This window comes from Bombina bombina, chromosome 1 (genome assembly GCF_027579735.1).
Source record: "Bombina bombina isolate aBomBom1 chromosome 1, aBomBom1.pri, whole genome shotgun sequence".
Taxonomy (NCBI): Eukaryota; Metazoa; Chordata; class Amphibia; order Anura; family Bombinatoridae; genus Bombina; species Bombina bombina.
The window spans coordinates 2,426,198-2,447,021 of record NC_069499.1 but is presented as its reverse complement, the minus strand read 5'-3'; the positions used below and the strand labels follow the sequence as shown (position 1 = coordinate 2,447,021).

The 20,824-nt window shown below is 42.3% G+C and overlaps 1 protein-coding gene across 1 annotated transcript in view; it reads right to left on the bottom strand.

Moving 5' to 3' along the window:
• ABCD4 (ATP binding cassette subfamily D member 4) overlaps positions 1–20,824 on the bottom strand; it is a 559,835-nt gene that overhangs the window by 210,969 nt on the left and 328,042 nt on the right. Inside the window, exons 5-6 of the mRNA XM_053696972.1 lie at positions 10,530–10,624; positions 10,235–10,356 (exon numbers count right to left, since the gene is read on the bottom strand). Coding sequence (XP_053552947.1) covers positions 10,235–10,356; positions 10,530–10,624 — 217 coding nt within the window. The remainder of the gene's footprint in view (positions 1–10,234; positions 10,357–10,529; positions 10,625–20,824) is intronic.

Genomic DNA, 20,824 nt, shown 5'->3' with positions numbered 1-20,824 from the left:
CTGTAACTTACTTCATCTGGCTAAGAAATGACATGCAGAGTACTCTTTGTTATGGGATTGTCAGATATGTCTGTTTTCGGAAACAAACCACATATATCTGGATATATTTATGAAAAACACTGCAAAATTATTTTCACTTTGGGATTGTTTTTCCTTCATTGGTGATTAATGCAACAACAAAATTATATGAGATTGGGGAATGAAGGCACCCCCACAACTAGGCAACAGATGAACATAACTGTGATAGGGGAATGAAGAAACCTCCACAACTAGGCAACAGATGAACATAACTGTGATAGGGGAATTAAGTCACCTCCACAACTAGTCAACAGATGAACATTACTGTGATAGGGAATTAAGGCACCTCCACAACTAGGCAACAGATGAACATAACTGTGATAGAGGAATTAAGTCACCTCCACAACTAGGCAATAGATGAACACTACTGTGAAAGGGAATGAAGGCACCTCCACAACTAGGCAACAGATGAACATAACTGTGATAGGGGAATGAAGGAACCTCTACAACAAGGCAACAGATGAACATTACTGTGATAGGGAATGAAGGCACCTCCACAACTAGGCAACAGATGAACATAACTGTGATAGGGAATGAAGGCACCTCCACAACTAGGCAAAGGATGAACATAACTGTGATAGGGAATGAATGCACCTCCACAACTAGGCAACAGATGGACATAACTGTGATAGGAAATGAAGGCACCTCCACAACTAGGCAAAGGATGAACATAACTGTGATAGGGAATGAATGCACCTCCACAACTAGGCAACAGATGAACATAACTGTGATAGGGGAATGAAGAAACCTCCACAACTAGGCAACAGATGAACATAACTGTGATAGGGGAATTAAGTCACCTCCACAGCTAGTCAACAGATGAACATTACTGTGATAGGGAATTAAGGCACCTCCACAACTAGGCAACAGATGAACATAAATGTGATAGAGGAATGAAGTCACCTCCACAACTAGGCAATAGATGAACATTACTGTGATAGGGAATGAAGGCACCTCCACAACTAGGCAACATATGAACATAACTGTGATAGGGGAATGAAGGAACCTCTACAACAAGGCAACAGATGAACATTACTGTGATAGAGGAATGAAGTCACCTCCACAACTAGGCAATAGATGAACATTACTGTGATAGGGAATGAAGGCACCTCCACAACTAGGCAACAGATGAACATAACTGTGATAGGGGAATGAAGGAACCTCTACAACAAGGCAACAGATGAACATAACTGTGATAGGGAATGAAGGCACCTCCACAACTAGGCAAAGGATGAACATAACTGTGATAGGGAATGAATGCACCTCCACAACTAGGCAACAGATGGACATAACTGTGATAGGAAATGAAGGCACCTCCACAACTAGGCAACAGATAGACATAACTGTGATAGGGAATGAAGGCACCTCCACAACTAGGCAACATATGAACATAACTGTGATAGGGGAATGAAGGCACCTCCACAACTAGGCAACAGATGAACATAACTGTGATAGGGGAATGAAGGTACCTCCACAACTAGGCAACAGATGAACATAACTGTGATAGGGGAATGAAGGTACCTCCACAACTAGGCAACAGATGAACATAACTGTGATACAGAATGAAAGCACCTCCACAACCAGGCAACAGATGAACATAACTGTGATAGGGAATGAAGGCACCTCCACAACTAGGCAACAGATGAACATAACTGTGATAGGGAATGAAGGCACCTCCACAACTAGGCAACAGATGAACATAACTGTGATAGGGAATGAAGGCACCTCCACAACTAGGCAACAGATGAACATAACTGTGATAGGAAATGAAGGAACCTCCACAACTAGGCAACAGATGGACATAACTGTGATAGGGAATGAAGGCACCTCCACAACTAGGCAACAGATGAACATAACTGTGATAAGGAATGAAGACACCTCCACAACTAGACAACAGATGAACATAACTGTGATAGGGGAATGAAGGAACCTACACTACTAGGCAAAAGATGAACATAACTGTGATAGGGAATGAAGACATCTCCACAACTAGGCAAGAGATTAACATAACTGTGATAGGAAATGAAGGCACCTCCACAACAAGGCAACAGATGGACATAACTGTGATAGGGAATGAAGGCACCTCCACAACTAGGCAACAGATGGACATAACTGAGATAGGGAATGAAGGCACCTCCACAACTAGGCAACAGATGAACATAACTCTGATAGGGGAATGAAGGCACTGCCACAACTAGACAACAGATGAACATAACTGTGATAGGGAATGAAGGCACCTCCACAACTAGGCAACAGATGAACATAACTGTGATAGGGAATGAAGGCACCTCCACAACTAGGCATCAGATGAACATAACAGTGATAGGGGAATGAAGAAACCTCCACAACTAGGCAACAGACATTACTGTGATAAGGGAATGAAGGCACCTCCACAATTAGGCAATAGATGAACATAACTGTGATAAGGGAATGAAGGCACCTCCACAATTAGGCAATAGATGAACATAACTGTGATAGGGAATGAAGGCACCTCCACAACTAGGCAACAGATGAACATAACTGTGATAGGGAATGAAGGCACCTCCACAACTAGGCAACAGATGAACATAACTGTGATAGGAAATGAAGGAACCTCCACAACTAGGCAACAGATGGACATAACTGTGATAGGGAATGAAGGCACCTCCACAACTAAGCAACAGATGAACATAACTGTGATAGGGAATGAAGGCACCTCCACAACTAGGCAACAGATATACATAACTGTGATAGGAAATTAAGGAACCTCCACAACTAGGCAACAGATGGACATAACTGTGATAGGGAATGAAGGCACCTCCACAACTAGGCAACAGATGAACATAACTGTGATAGGGAATGAAGGCACCTCCACAACTAGGCAACAGATGAACATAACTGTTATAGAGAATGAAGGCACCTCCACAACTAGGCAACAGATGAACATAACTGCGATAGGAAATGAAGGAACCTCCAAAACTAGGCAACAGATGGACATAACTGTGATAGGGAATGAAGGCACCTCCACAACTAGGCAACAGATGAACATAACTGTGATAAGGAATGAAGGCACCTCCACAACTAGACAACAGATGAACATAACTGATAGGGGAATGAAGGCACCTACACTACTAGGCAAAAGATGAACATAACTGTGATAGGGAATGAAGACATCTCAACAACTAGGCAAGAGATTAACATAACTGTGATAGGAAATGAAGGCACCTCCACAACAAGGCAACAGATGGACATAACTGTGATAGGGAATGAAGGCACCTCCATAACTAGGCAACAGATGGACATAACTGAGATAGGCAATGAAGGCACCTCCACAACTAGGCAACAGATGAACATAACTCTGATAAGGGAATGAAGGCACCTCCACAATTAGGCAACAGATGAACATAACTGTGATAGGGGAATGAAGACACCTCCACAACTAGGCAACAGATGAACATAACTGTGATAGGGAATGAAGGCACCTCCACAACAAAGCAACAGATAAACATAACTGTGATAGGGAATGAAGGCACCTCCACAACTAGGCAATAGATGGACATAACTGTGATAGGGGAATGAAGGCTCCTCCACAACTAGGCAACAGATGAACATAACTGTTATAGGGAATGAAGGCACCTCCACAACTAGGCAACAGATAAACATAACTGTGATAGGGAATGAATGCACCTCCACAACTAGGCAACAGATGAACATAACTGTGATAGGAAATTAAGGCACCTCCACAACTAGGCAACAGATGAACATAACTTTGATAGGGGAATGAAATCTCTACCACAACTAGGCAACAGATTAACATAACTGTGATAGGGAATAAAGGCACCTTCACAACTAGGCAACATATGAACATAACTGTGATAGGGCAATGAAGGAACCTCCACAACTAGGCAACAGATGGACATAACTGTGATAGGGGAATGAAGGCACATCCACAACTAGGCAACAGATTAACATAACTGTGATAGGGGAATGAAGGAACCTCCACAACTAGGCAACAGATGAACATAGCTGTGATAGGGAATGAAGAAACCTCCACAACTAGGCAACAGATTAACATAACTGTGATAGGGGAATGAAGGCACCTCCACAACTAGGCAACAGATTAACATAACTGTGATAGGGAATGAAGGCACCTCCACAACTAGGCAATAGATGGACATAACTGTGATAGGGAATGAAGTCACCTCCACAACTAGGCAAGAGATGAACATAACTGTGATAGGGGAATGAAGGCACCTCCACAACTAGGCAACATATAGACATAACTGTGATAAGGAATGAATGCACCTCCACAATAAGGCAACAGGTGGACATAACTGTGATAGGGAATGAAGGCACCTCCACAACTAGGCATCAGATGGACATAACTGAGATAGGGAATGAAGGCACCTCCACAACTAGGCAAAAGATGAACATAACTGTGATAGGGAATGAAGGCACCTCCACAACTAGGCATCAGATGAACATAACAGTGATAGGGAATGAAGGCACCTCCACAACTAGGCAACAGATGAACATAACTGTGATAGGGGAATGAAGGAACCTCCACAACTAGGCAATAGATGAACATAACTGTGATAGGGAATGAAGAAACCTCCACAACTAGGCAACATATGGGCATAACTGAGATAGGGAATGAAGGCACCTCCACAACAAGGCAAAAGATGAACATAACTGTGATAGGGGAATGAAGGCACCTCCACAATTAGGCAACATATAAACATAACTGTGATAGGGAATGAAGGCACCTCCACAACTAGGCAATAGATGGACATAACTGTGATAGGGGAATGAAGGCTCCTCCACAACTAGGCAACAGATGAACATAACTGTTATAGGGAATGAAGGCACCTCCACAACAAGGCAACAGATAAACATAACTGTTATAGGAAATGAAGGCACCTCCACAACTAGGCAATAGATGGACATAACTGTGATAGGGGAATGAAGGCTCCTCCACAACTAGGCAACAGATGAACATAACTGTTATAGAGAATGAAGGCACCTCCACAAGGCAACAGATAAACATAACTGTGATAGGGAATGAATGCACCTCCACAACTAGGCAACAGATGGACATAACTGTGATAGGGGAATGAAGTCTTTTCCACAACTAGGCAACAGATGAACATAACTGTGATAGGAAATTAAGGCACCTCCACAACTAGGCAACAGATGAACATAACTGTGATAGGGAATGAAGGCACCTCCACAACTAGGCAATAGATGGAAATAACTGTGATAGGGAATGAAGGCACCTCCACAACTAGGCAACAGATTATCATAACTGTGATAGGGAATGAAGAAACCTCCACAACTAGGCAACAGATTAACATAATTGTGATAGGGGAATGAAGAAACCTCCACAACTAGACAACAGATGAACATAACTGTGATAGGGAATGAAGAAACCTCCACAACTAGGCAACAGACATAACTGTGATAGGGGAATGAAGGCACCTCCACAACTAGGCAACAGATGAACATAACTGTGAAAGGGGAATGAAGGCACCTCCACAACTAGGCAACAGATTAACATAATTGTGAGAGGGGAATGAAGGCACCTCCACAACTAGGCAATAGATGGACATAACTGTGATAGGGAATGAAGGCACCTCCACAACTAGGCAACAGATGATCATAACTGTGATATGGAATGAAGAAACCTCCACAACTAGGCAACAGACATAACTGTGATAGGGGAATGAAGACACCTCCACAACTAGGCAACAGATGAACATAACTGTGATAGGGGAATGAAGGCACCTCCACAACTAGGCAACAGATGGACATAACTGTGATAGGGGAATGAAGGCACCTCCACAACTAGGCAACAGATTAACATAACTGTGATAGTGGAATGAAGGAACCTCCACAACTAGGCAACAGATGAACATAACTGTGATAGGGAATGAAGAAACCTCCACAACTAGGCAACAGATTAACATAACTGTGATAGGAAATGAAGGAACCTCCACAACTTGGCAATAGATGGACATAACTGTGATAGGGAATGAAGGCACCTCCACAACTAGGCAACAGATGATCATAACTGTGATAGGGAATGAAGAAACCTCCACAACTAGGCAACAGACATAACTGTGATAGGGGAATGAAGGCACCTCCACAACTAGGCAACAGATGAACATAACTGTGATAGGGGAATGAAGGCACCTCCACAACTAGGCAACAGATGGACATAACTGTGATAGTGGAATGAAGGAACCTCCACAACTAGGCAACAGATGAACATAACTGTGATAGGGAATGAAGAAACCTCCACAACTAGGAAACAGATTAACATAACTGTGATAGGAAATGAAGGAACCTCCACAACTAGGCAACAGATGAACATAACTGTGATAGGGAATGAAGGCACCTCCACAACTAGACAATAGATGGACATAACTGTGAGAGGGAATGAAGGCACCTCCACAACTAGACAACAGATGAACATAACTGTGATAGGGAATGAAGAAACCTCCACAACTAGGCAACAGACATAACTGTGATAGGGGAATGAAGGCACCTCCACAACTAGGCAACAGATGAACATAACTGTGAAAGGGGAATGAAGGCACCTCCACAACTAGGCAACATATAAACATAACTGTGATAGGGAAAGAAGGCACCTCCACAACTAGGCAACAGATGGACATAACTGTGATAGGGGAATGAAGGCACCTCCACAACAAGGCAACAGATGGACATAACTGTGATAGGGAATAAAGGCACCTACACAACTAGGCAACAGATGGACATAACTGTGATAGGGGAATGAAGGCACCTCCACAACAAGGCAACAGATGGACATAACTGTGATAGGGAATAAAGGCACCTACACAACTAGGCAACAGATGAACATAACTGTGATAGGGAATAAAGGCACCTCCACAACTAGATAACAGATTGACATAACTGTGATAGGGGAATGACATTTCTTTCACAACTAGGCAACAGATGAACATAACTGTGATAGGGAATGAAGGCACCTCCACAACGAGGCAACAGATGAACATAACTGTGATAGGGAATGAAGGCACCTCCACAACAAGGCAACAGATGGACATAACTGTGATAGGGAATAAAGGCACCTCCACAACTAAACAACAGATTGACATAACTGTGATAGGGGAATGAAGTCTCTTCCACAACTAGGCAACAGATGAACATAACTGTGATAGGGAATGAAGGCACCTCCACAACTAGGCAACAGATTAACATAACTGTGATAGGGGAATGAAGGCACCTCCACAACTAGACAACAGATGAACATAACTGTGATAGGGGAATGAAGGCACCTCCACAACTAGGCAATAGATGGACATAACTGTGATAGGGAATGAAGGCACCTCCATAACTAGGCAATAGATGGACATAACTGTGATAGGGGAATGAAGGAACCTCCACAACTAGGCAATAGATGGACATAACTGTTATAGGGAATGAAGGCACCTCCACAACTAGGCAACAGATGGACATAACTGTGATAGGGAATGAAGGCACCTCCACAACTAGGCAACAGATGAACATAACTGTGATAGGGGAATGAAGTCTCTTCCACAACTAGGCAACAGATTAACATAACTGTGATAGGGGAATGAAGGCACCTCCACAACTAGACAACAGATGAACATAACTGTGATAGGGAATGAAGGCACCTCCACAAATAGGCAACAGATGAACATAACTGTGATAGGGAATGAAGGCACCTCCACAACTAGGCAACAGATAAACATAACTGTGATAGGGGAATGAAGGCACCTCCACAACATGGCAACAGATGGACATAACTGTGATAGGGAATGAAGGCACCTCCACAACTAGGCAACAGATGAACATAACTGTGATAGGGGAATGAAGTCTCTTCCACAACTAGGCAACAGATTAACATAACTGTGATAGGAAATGAAGGCACCTCCACAACTAGGCAACAGATGAACATAACTGTGATAGGGAATGAAGGAACCTATAAAACAAGCCAACATATGAACATAACTGTGATAGGGAATGAAGGCACCTCCACAACTAGGCAACAGATGAACATAACTGTGATAGGGAATGAAGGCACCTCCACAACTAGGCAACAGATGAACATAACTGTGATAGGGGAATGAAGAAACCTCCACAACTAGGCAACAGATGAACATAACTGTGATAGGAAATGAAGGAACCTCCACAACTAGACAACAGATTAACATAACTGTGATAGGGAATGAAGGCACCTCCACAACTAGGCAACAGATGGACATAACTGTGATAGGGGAATGAAGGCACCTCCACAACAAGGCAACAGATGGACATAACTGTGATAGGGAATAAAGGCACCTACACAACTAGGCAACAGATGAACATAACTGTGATAGGGGAATGAAGGCACCTCCACAACTAGGCAACAGATGGACATAACTGTGATAGGGGAATGAAGTTTCTTTCACAACTAGGCAACAGATGAACATAACTGTGATAGGGAATGAAGGCAGCTGCACAACGAGGCAACAGATGAACATAACTGTGATAGGGAATAAAGGCACCTCCACAACTAGACAACAGATTGACATAACTGTGATAGGGGAATGAAGGCACCTCCACAACTAGGCAATAGATGGACATAACTGTGATAGGGGAATGAAGGCACCTCCATAACTAGGCAATAGATGGACATAACTGTTATAGGGAATGAAGGCACCTCCACAACTAGGCAACAGATGGACATAACTGTGATAGGGAATAAAGGCACCTCCACAACTAGGCAACAGATAAACATAACTGTTATAGGGGAATGAAGTCTCTTCCACAACTAGGCAACAGATTAACATAACTGTGATAGGGGAATGAAGGCACCTCCACAACTAGACAACAGATGAACATAACTGTGATAGGGAATGAAGGCACCTCCACAACTAGGCAACAGATGAACATAACTGTGATAGGGAATGAAGGCACCTCCACAACTAGGCAACAGATAAACATAACTGTGATAGGGGAATGAAGGCACCTCCACAACAAGGCAACAGATGGACATAACTGTGATAGGGAATGAAGGCACCTCCACAACTAGGCAACAGATGAACATAACTGTGATAGGGGAATGAAGTCTATTCCACAACTAGGCAACAGATGAAAATAAATGTGATAGGAAATGAAGGCACCTCCACAACTAGGCAACAGATAGACATAAGTGTGATAGGGGAATGAAGGCACCTCCAAAACTAGGAAAGAGATGAACATAACTGTGATAGGGGAATGAAGGCACCTCCACAACTAGGCAACAGATGGACATAACTGTGATAGGGGAATGAAGGCACCTCCACGACTAGGCAATAGATGAACATAACTGTGGGAAACAAAGGTAAATTCAATGATTGGAGTGATAATGACATATTAATAGGGATAGGAGGCCACATTTATAAATGGATGGCAGAAGTACCTAGGTGATAAAAGTATCGATACATGACTGAGGAGAGGAATACCTAGCAAAATCTTTTGTGGAAGAGTGTCTAGGACTACCTAGTTATATCTTCAGGATGGAGAGTCTATCCATGACTGGGGAGAGAAGTTATTAGCTATACATTTGATGAGTTCATGGCTATAACTACCTTGTGTGGAGGAGGGCTTATCTTGTAAAAAGGATTTGCCTAGCTAAACCTACAAGGTGAAGTTTCTATCCATCAGAGGAGAGGAGTGCATAGCTATAATTTTGAGGAGTTCCTGGCAATAACTACCTTTTGTGGAGTAGGGCTTATCCTGGGAGAGGATTGCCTAGCTATACCTACAAGGTGGAGTGTCTACCCATCAGAGGAGAGTGCATAGCTATACTTTTGAGGAGTTCCTGGCAATAACTACCTTTTGTGGAGGAGGGCTTATCTTGGGAGAGAATTGCCTAGCTATAACTACAAGGTGGAGTTTCTACTTTTAAGGAGTCAATATACATACATAGGGCAAGGAGTACATAGCTATGTGACTGGAGAAAGGTGTATACACATAAATATATAGGTATTAAGTACCTATTCATTTTGAGGGCCTATTTCTGATCAAATAGAAAAGTGAATTAACACTTGAGTAAAACATGCCTATTTATTCATGGAGTGCATGTTGATGTTTAGAGAAGGACAGGGTGCTTCAGAGGGAAAAACTGTTCATGCAGGTAATGACTTACTTTGCTAATAAGCTCACTCAGTTCAGCCGGACTCAAGTCCCCATAAACTCCAGTGAAGATAGGGACAGCAATGATGATATAACTCAGGATACTACCCAAGTAATCAAAGGTGTTCACGCCAACTGTTAAAAATAGGTTTTGTTAGTGCTGATCTTGTTTTCAAAAACAGTTCTGATGTCATCCTTTCATAAATATGCTGCAAACCCACCTAGTGGTGAACAACACGCTCTCATCTCCCTGTTCCCAAAAATAATCCCATGATCAAAACACACAAACAAAATCATCCCCTGCTTACGATATAACCAGAGTTCCCGATACATCAAATCCTTTTGTGTAAGGATGAGATGTTGGAGTCGCCTGTCTGTGCGAGAGTGTTCCACTGGGCCAGCCCTGCAAGACACAAATATACAGATTATAATCTGTCCCGCAGCACATCTTTACCACAGCTTTTGCGTAGGAATATTCTAGATATTATTAAAAGACAAACAAATATTTTGCTTTATTTTCTATTCGACGCAGCTTTTTAAAGAAACAAGACCAAAATAAAAATAAAAAAGTAAACCCCTACCCCCCAAAATAACAAAACTCTACCTAAAAAATAAAAGTAAAAAAGCCTAATTCTTAAAAATAAAAAACCCTGAAACCAAAAGTTGTACTCACCCTTCAAAAATTTGGCTTCTCTTGATCCGATATTGGGCACTCTTTGTCCCGGCACCAGGGGGCCTATCCTAATCTCCTCAATCTTCATCCATGTCGGGGCCCACCTCATCCTGGCTCCGGGGGCCATCTTCGCGGCCTCATCCGCCACCTCCACTGCACATCTTATTTTCTTCGGCTCTCTTCCCTGAGCCCTCGGGGCATATTTATCAAAGTGCGAACGGACATGATACAATGTAGCGTATCATGTCCGCTGCACATCGATAAATGCCGACAGCATACGCGGTCGGCATTTATCATTGCACAACCATTTTAAATCAGTGTAATATTAACAATTCCAGCACAGAGCTGGGCAGGATCATTCTCTTCAAGAAATAGGAGAAGTGTGGCGTGAGAAATTTAAGATAAAAATAATCTTAATTGGTAAATCAATTAAAATGGGTGAAAAACACACACTTATAAATGGATTGTAACCATGAAAAGTTAGTCAATTAGAAATCTAATAAATATCCGCTTGGCATCAAAATCCAGCATCAAGTATTCTATGGGAGTCAGGGAAAGTACTATAGTTTCAAAAACCGATGTATTAACCCTTAAATATGATTGAATTCACAGGCAACATCCATTCAAAGATAGATGTGCTGAGCAGTAGGAGTGCCACCAATTACTTTATGCGTTAAATAAGATTGACACATAATATCTCTAAGAGACTCTACTCCTGTATCAGGTGGAGTAACTAAGTACAAGGCTATCTTGACATATTATTATGCAATAGTGGACCCCTCCTATATATGGTATGGAGGTTGGGGTTAATACTAGGTGCTTATGAAATGAACCACCACATAATTCACAGTTGTCCTAATTGTTGAAATTATAGAATTAAATACCCAGGTAACTGTGTTGAATAATAATATATGTGTGGGTCATAAACATAGTTGTTAGCCATATAGCTGATGGTTAATGTAGCCTGAAGTTACAACAGCTGAGTACTGCAGCCGTTAATATATAATCCTAGACATAGAGAGTATAGGTTTGTTCTTGTGTTATGGTGGTAACACTACAACGGTAATGCATAGCCCCTTGTACTGGAGTAACAGCCTGGCTAGATATCGGTCTGTAATACTACCTATATACAACACAGTTAAGTGCTAACAATAAAGTAAGGTCTGTAAATAAAGTAAAAGCAACAAGAAAGAGGCGCCAATGGTGCAGGTCAATGGAGATTTTTGGTGTAACAGACGTATATGAACACTAGGTACTCACAATATGAGAAGGCACTCAGTTGTGCCGGTAGACACAGGCTGGGTTTTAACAGCAATCCAGCTGGCTGAACTAGGAAGCAGCTCTCTATCAGCATCCAGTAGGAGGAAATCTAAAAAGTATAAGCAGGAATAGAGGCGCCAATGGTGCAGGTAAATGGTGGTACAAATAGCAATAATAGCCCAGTGTACACAGGGTACTCACATTTATGGAAGGCACTCACTTGTACCTATAGAGACGGGCTGGATTTTAGCAGCAATCCAGCTAGCTGATCCAGGGTGAGCTGGCTGGTTCGTGGGTGTTAGAGTGCAGATACTCTAAAGTAGCATAGCAAGGCAGTACCATATATAACACTGAGAGTGGATTTATATAAAAAAATGAATTTATTTAAAACATATAAAAAGGTTTACCACTCATAACAGTGTTAAAAAGGTAATTGGTACATCAGGAATGCATGCGACGCGTTTCTCAGTTAAAAACTGTTTCCTCAGGCATGTTTCTAAACAAATATTTACTCCTTATATAGGGCTATGCTACTAAACAACACCCACACCCCACCCCCAACAATTGGCATGACACCAACCAATCAATATCCCTCATTCAAAATGTTTCCACCCCTGTGGTGATATGATCACATAAATACTTAAATAAGGATGTATTTACTTATAATATATATATATGACCTTACTGCTTCTTAAATTTTGTGTATATGTGTGTAAATATTTCGCAGTGGCATAGTGTTTTTGCGGCCAACAATAGATGGAAACGAATGTTCGTCAATTCTGGGTTCTAATTGGATGTCCTAGCTTGACGATGATTGACGGCTAGGACATCCAATTAGAACCCAGAATTGACGAACATTCGTTTCCATCTATTGTTGGCCGCAAAAACACTATGCCACTGCGAAATATTTACACACATATACACAAAATTTAAGAAGCAGTAAGGTCATATATATATATTATAAGTAAATACATCCTTATTTAAGTATTTATGTGATCATATCACCACAGGGGTGGAAACATTTTGAATGAGGGATATTGATTGGTTGGTGTCATGCCAATTGTTGGGGGTGGGGTGTGGGTGTTGTTTAGTAGCATAGCCCTATATAAGGAGTAAATATTTGTTTAGAAACATGCCTGAGGAAACAGTTTTTAACTGAGAAACGCGTCGCATGTATTCCTGATGTACCAATTACCTTTTTAACACTGTTATGAGTGGTAAACCTTTTTATATGTTTTAAATAAATTCATTTTTTTATATAAATCCACTCTCAGTGTTATATATGGTACTGCCTTGCTATGCTACTTTAGAGTATCTGCACTCTAACACCCACGAACCAGCCAGCTCACCCTGGATCAGCTAGCTGGATTGCTGCTAAAATCCAGCCCGTCTCTATAGGTACAAGTGAGTGCCTTCCATAAATGTGAGTACCCTGTGTACACTGGGCTATTATTGCTATTTGTACCACCATTTACCTGCACCATTGGTGCCTCTATTCCTGCTTATACTGTAAATAAAGTAAGGTCTGTGAATATAAAGGTTAGTCAGAAGGGACCACTAAACAACCATTCTCTATATATGAAAAGGTTCTATTGAACCTTAAACCTTATTGAACCTAATGTATATATGGTTATAAGGTTACCTTTATAATAAATACTAAGATCAATACTACTTTCCTTAATAAGGACAGAGGCCATAAACTAAAATTAATAACGCCAAATATATAGTCAGCATATGGTGTGTCTGAGAAATTATTATTGATCGATTAGTGCAGTGTAGATCTTAATATTAGGTTTTTAGTATAGGGAGCTAACTGGCAAACCATTTCCGATCTGGATGTGAAAAACAATTCAGCTAAACACAGACCAATTTAAATAAAGTATAGACTTGTAAAAAACATGTCATCTATATATCTGAGCCAGACGGGAACAGTCAGTATATTTGGTTTTTTCATCTGTGAAGACTATATGTTGTTCCCACCAGCCCAGAAAAAGATTAACATATGTGGGAACACATGCTGTATTCGATCGGGTTGATTTCTGTCTGCCGCCTCAGAGCAGGCGGACAAGTTATGGAGAAACAAGGGGCCTCAAGCTCTATATGGAGCTTGATAAATATGCCCCGAAGTCTCTAATTGGCATTTCCGAAAATACTTTTATATCATGTAGCTCGATAGTCATTAACAAATGCATAATATTCACAAATTAAGAAAGACTACGAGCACCAGGGGATTTAATTACCTGCTGCTAGAACGGTCATATTTATCAGATGTTTATCTCCTGTCTGTGTACACTCATCATATTAACGTCTGCAGTCCTCAGCGGTTGTAACTTTAGGGTACAGTAACCATCATCTATATGGCTAACAACTATGTTTATGACCCACATGTACAGTAACCCACACTCCTCACATTTTTGTAAATATTTTATTATACCTTTTCATGTGACAACACTGATGAAATGACACTTTGCTACTATGTAATGTAGTGAGTGTACAGCCTGTATAACAGTGTAAATTTGCTATCCCCTCATAATAACTCAACACAGAGCCATTAATGTCTAAACCGTTGGCAACAAAAGTTAGTACACCCCTAAGTGGAAATGTCCAATTTGGGCCCAAAGTGTCAATACTTTGTGTGGCCACCATTATTTTCCAGCACTGCCTTAACCCTCTTGGGAATAGAGTTCACCAGAGTTTCACAGGTTGCCACTGGAGTCCTCTTCCACTCCTCCATGACGACATCAGAGAGCTGGTGGATGTTAGAGACCTTGCGCTCCCCCACCTTCCGTTTGAGGATGCCCCACAGATGCTCAATAGGGTTTAGGTCTGGAATACTGCCCTGCAGCCCAGTCTCTAAAGGGAGGGGGGTCATGCTCTGCTTCAGTATGTCACAGTACATGTTGACATTCATTGTTCCCTCAATGAACTGTAGCTCCCCAGTGCCAGCAGTACTCTTGCAGGTCCAAACTATGACACTCCCACCACCATGCTTGAATGTAGGCAAGACACAGTTGTCTTTGTACTCCTCACCTAGTTGCAGCCACACACACTTCACACCATCTGAACCAAATACGTTTATCTTGGTCTCATTGGACCACAGGACATGGTTCCAGTAATCCATGTCCTTAGTCTGTCTTCAGCAAAATGTTTGCAGGCTTTCTTGTGCATCATTTTTAGAAGAGGCAACCTTCTGGGACGACAGCCATGCAGACCAATTTGATGCAGTGTGCGGCGTATGGTCTGAGCACTGACAGGCTGAACCCCCACCCCTTCAACCTCTGCAGCAATGCTGGCAGTACTCATACGTCTATTTCCCAAAGACAACCTCTGGATATGACGCTGAGCAAGTGCACTCAACTTCTTTGGTCGACCATGGCGAGGCCTGTTCTGAGTGGAACCTGTCCTGTGAAACCCCTGTATGTTCTTGCCCACTGTGCTGCAGCTTAGTGTGATCTAATCATAGACTTAGGAGAGATGTACTTGTTACTGGCTTAGGAGTATAATTATGGTAGTAGGATTGGCTCTATTGCACAAATAAATTCTGAAATATTAAGATATAAATGAGCAAATCTTGCCTCTCATGCGGCTACAGGCTTAGATACTCAATATGGGATTAACACTAATATTGCTAATCTTCAGCAATATCAAACATATATATTGGTGGCTATTACTAATATTATTAAAGATACATTTAATGTTTTAGTAAATTAATTATATAATTTTACACATGAAACAGCCTGGGCTATGTAATGCTCTCAAGTATAATCGGATCCAGTCATTCTGCGGAGGGAACAAGGAACAGTAGGATAAATATCAGGGTATAAATAGTGCCAGACGATAAACTATATTTAGGTCCACTCACCGGAGTTATGGGCGGGAGCCGTGGACTCTCCTCCCCACGATAGAAATAAAATGATCAGGTAAGCATAATTTATGTTTTCCATCTAAAGGGGAGGAGAGTCCACAGCTTCATTCATTACTTTTGGGAAACATATACCCAAGCTTTAGAGGACACTTAATGAAACCGGGAGGGTAAAAAGGCGGACCCTAATCTGAGGGCACCACAGCCTGTAAAACCTTTCTCCCCAAAACAGCTTCCGCAGAAGCAAAAACGTCAAATTTGTAAAACTTTGTAAAAGTGTGTAAGGAGGACCAGGTAGCAGCCTTACAAATCTACTCCATAGAGGCCTCATTCTTGAAGGCCCAAGATGAAGCTACAGCTCTAGTTGAATGAGCCTTGATCCTCTGAGGGGGCTTATGTCCCACTGTCTCATAGGCCAAGCGAATCAAACTCCTCAACCAAAAGGACAAAGAATTAGAAGAGGCCCTCTGCCCCTTGCGCTTCCCGGAATACACCACAAAAAGAGATGTAGACTGTCTGAAATCCTTTGTAGCCTGTAGATAAAATCTTTAAGGCCCAAACCACATCCAGATTATGAAGTAACCTCTCCTTAGAAGAAGGGTTAGGACACAAAGAAGGAACAATTATTTCCTGATTTATGTTACGGTTAGACACCACCTTGGGAAGAAACCCCAAACCGGTGCGAAGTACAGCCTTATCCGCATGAAAGACCATATAAGGAGGCTCGAATTGCAAGGCAGCCAGCAGAAAGAGAACCTTCCAGGACAGAATCTAAATGTCTATAGAATGCATAGGTTCAAACGGAACCCTCTGCAATACCTTAAGGACCAAGTTTAAGCTCCATGGGGGAGCTGATTGCCTAAAGACAGGTCTGATTCTAGACAGAGCCTGAACAAAAGATTGAATGTCAGGAAGCTCAGCAAATCTTCTGTGCAACAAGAACGATAAAGCGGAAATCTGTCCCTTTAAGGAACTGGCGGCAAGACCCTTCTCCAAACCTTCTTGAAGAAAAGACAGAATCCTGGATACCTTCACCTTGTGCCAAGGGTATCCATGTTTCTCACACCAGGACAAGTAAGTCCTCCACACCTTATGGTAGATGCGACGAGTGACTGGCTTTCTTGCCTGAACTAGTGTGTCAGTCACACTTTCAGAAAAACCTCTCATGGCCAAGACTAAGCGTTCAATCTCCACGCAGTCAGCCTTAGTGAAGCGAGATTTTGATGTTGAAAGGGACCCTGTTCCAGCAGATCCCTGCGATAGGGTAACCTCCATGGCGGAGAGGATAACATCCCCACCAGATCAGCAAACCACGTCCCCCGCTGCTACAATGGAGCAGTCAGGATAGCCGAAGTTCGCTCCTGCTTGATGCGTGCCACTACACAAGGTAGAAGTGGTAACGGTGGAAAAATGTAAGCTAGGCTGAATCCCCAAGGCACCACTATGGCAACTATCAGCTCTGCCTTGGGACCCCTCAACCTTGACCCATATCAGGGTAGCTTGCAATTGATTCTGGACGCCATCAGATCTATCACCGGCATTCCCCATCTGAGACAAATCAGGGTCAGGGTCCTCAACGTCTTGCAACCAGCCTTCATAAAAGAGAGATAATCTGCTCCCTACTTGGTCCGGGGACCAGTCGGGGGCCGCCCCTTCATGCCAATTTTGTCTCGGTGGGCTTCTTGTTCTGCTTGGACTTGTTCCAAGACTGAGCAGGCTTCCAAGTTCCCTTGGACTGATCCGCTTTCGTGGCGGGCTGCTGGTGCTGGGCCTTGTCTGCACGAAAGGGACGAAAAGTAGATCCTTTAGGCTTCGCCTTCTTATCCTGCGGTAGGAAAGCTCCCATGCTTCCCGTAACCGTGGATACAATCAAATCCAATCCTGGACCGAACAGAATCTTCCCTTGAAATGACAGGGATAATAGCCTTGACTTAGAGGTCATGTCAGCAGACCAAGACTTTAGCCACAGAGCCCTGCAAGCAAAAACGGAGAATCCTGAAACCTTTGCGTTCAGGCGAATAATTTGCCTATTGGAGTCACAAATGAAAGAATTGGCGACCTTCAACGCCTTAATCTTATCCTGTATCTCATCGATGGAAGTCTCCCTCTCGACCATATCACACAGAGATTCACACCAATATGTCACAGCTCTGGCAATCGCGGCTAGAGCCGCTGCCGGTCGAAAAACAAACCCTGTGTATTGAAACATTTTCCTTAACATGTTTTCCAATTGTTTATCCATGGGCTCTTTAAATGACGAACTATCTTCGATAGGAATAGTCATCTGCTTTGCGAGCGTAGAGATGGCACCACCCACCTTAGGGACAGCCCCCCACAGCTCGAGCTGAGAGTCTGGAATGGACAACAGTTTCTTAAAGGAAGAAGAAGGGGAAAAGGAAGAACCCAGAAGAGTCTGAGTGGGCCTCGTCATCGTATAACGCCTCGGATATTTCCATAGGCGTAGACAACCTCAGGGCTGGGCCACCATGGTACGCCCTACGCTTGCGCTTAGCAGAACGTGGTAAGGCATGGATCACTTTTAATACCGCCGTTTGCAGTTGATCCGCAATATCTGACGGCTAATGAATCTCTCCCCTAGGAGTAATGGTTGGACCCTGGGGCGCTGCATGTGCACTTGGAGATGAAAGGAGGGAACGCACCTCACGGGATGGGGAGCCCTCAGGGGTGGACGGCTCAGTAGTACTAGACATCCCCTTAGTTTTAGATGTCGCAACTTTATCAAGGCATGTGGAACATAGTTGAGCAGGCTGATCTATAAGAACCTCCTCACAATAAACACAGAAATGAGACTTTGTTAAAGTGGGAGTACCCACTAACGCATCAGAGTCCTCCATAGCTTGCGCTTTTATTATGGACTAGACTAGCTTAAAAAACTGGCACCTTTATACATCCAACGGCCGGGGCACTCACCACCTCCTATGACCCGGACTACAGAAACCGATTCATCTCCTATGCTGCTGATCAACAGAGGAAGTGAAAACTCACACCTGATCACCTGCAATGCCTCGCAGGACCGGCCCTGCACTAAGGAGAAAACGCGCCAAAATCGGCCGCGCAAATACTTCCGGAAGTCAACCTGAAGTTCCACCATTGCCAGAGCCACATCTCACACATAACGCAGCAATAACACAATAAATAATATTATGTATAAAACCCCCCTGTTCAATAATTCCTTCACTAGGAATATTAACCCTTGATTTCATAAAATAAAAGGCGCCACACTGTGACCCTGTCTTCTATGTTATCATTATGTATAAAAAATGAAACGATCTTACCAGAATCAATGCCACGGAACAGGAACATGGCCCATCACGTGTGACAGGTAGCAGCATCGCTCCTGACATGGACTTGAGTGCAGAAAGCAGGCAGCGAAACCCGTCAGCGCTGATTGCTTGTGGAGCTGTTAATTTGAGTTGGGATGGTTTTGCAGAAAAACTCTCCCTGTATCTCCGGACTCTAACTTTCATCCAGACTTTCACTGAGAGGCTGACAGGACTACTTAAAACTCCAGTCCAATTCCGAAGAGTACTACCCTCCATAAGAGACTACTCCGAATCTTCGGCACTTCTCTGCCATCCTCTTGTGACAAAAGGCAAAGAATGATTTGGGGATGAGGGGAGTGAGGGAGGTATTTAAGCCTTTGCCTGGGGTGTCTTTGCCTCCTACTGGAGGCCAGGTTCTTATTTCCCAAAAGTAATGAATGAAGCCGTGGGCTTTCCTCCCCTTTAGATGGAAAGTGGCCGGCTTCTTTAAAGGGACACTCAGGCCTAAATTAAACGTTCATGATTCAGATAGAGCAATCATTTTAAACAACTTTCCAATTTACTTCTATTAACAAAATGTGCACAGTCTTTTTATATTTACACTTTTTGAGCCACCACACTTTTTGAGCCACCAGCTCCTGCTAAAACATGGGCAAGTATTCACAGAATATACGTATATGCATTTGTGATTGGCTGATGGCTGTCACATGGGGAATGGACAGAACTTTGAAATTTGTTAGACAAAAAAAATGTACTACTCATTTGAAGATCAGACAAAGTGCTATTGCATTGTTATCATGAATTTGCTGATTATGCAAATCTACGGTATTTACTGGTCCTTTAAGTTTCATACATTGGTAAAGATACTATTATTTATCGCTTAGCAACAATTGGTCTTCCTGCTGACGGTACATTATTATTTGCAGTATTGTCACATCAATGGGTGTCACATAACATTGATCAGTCATTCCAATGCACATGTGTATATATTTGTTTCCTTTTACAATTCCATACAGCTAATGAAATATGTTGGAGAAAAAAACTCTTGTACCTTAGAAGGTCATTTTAATAGATCGGTATTTTATTTGAGATCTGACAGATTTTTCATTTATTCAATTCTGATACTATTTGGTACCTGGTGTAATACTATTATATTACAAACACAGGATAATGTATTTGCTAGTTCTCATTTATTACCTGGTACCTGGTGTAATACTATTATATACCAAACACAGGATAATGTATTTGCTAGTTCTCACATATTACCTGGTACCTGGTGTAATACTATTATATTACAAACACAGGATAATGTATTTGTTAGTTCTCACTTATTACCTGGTACCTGGTGTAATACTATTATATTACACACACAGGATAATGTATTTGCTAGTTCTCACACATTACCTGGTACCTGGTGTAATACTATTATATTACAAACACAGGATAATGTATTTGCTAGTTCTCACATATTACCTGGTACCTGGTGTAATACTATTATATTACAAACACAGGATAATGTATTTG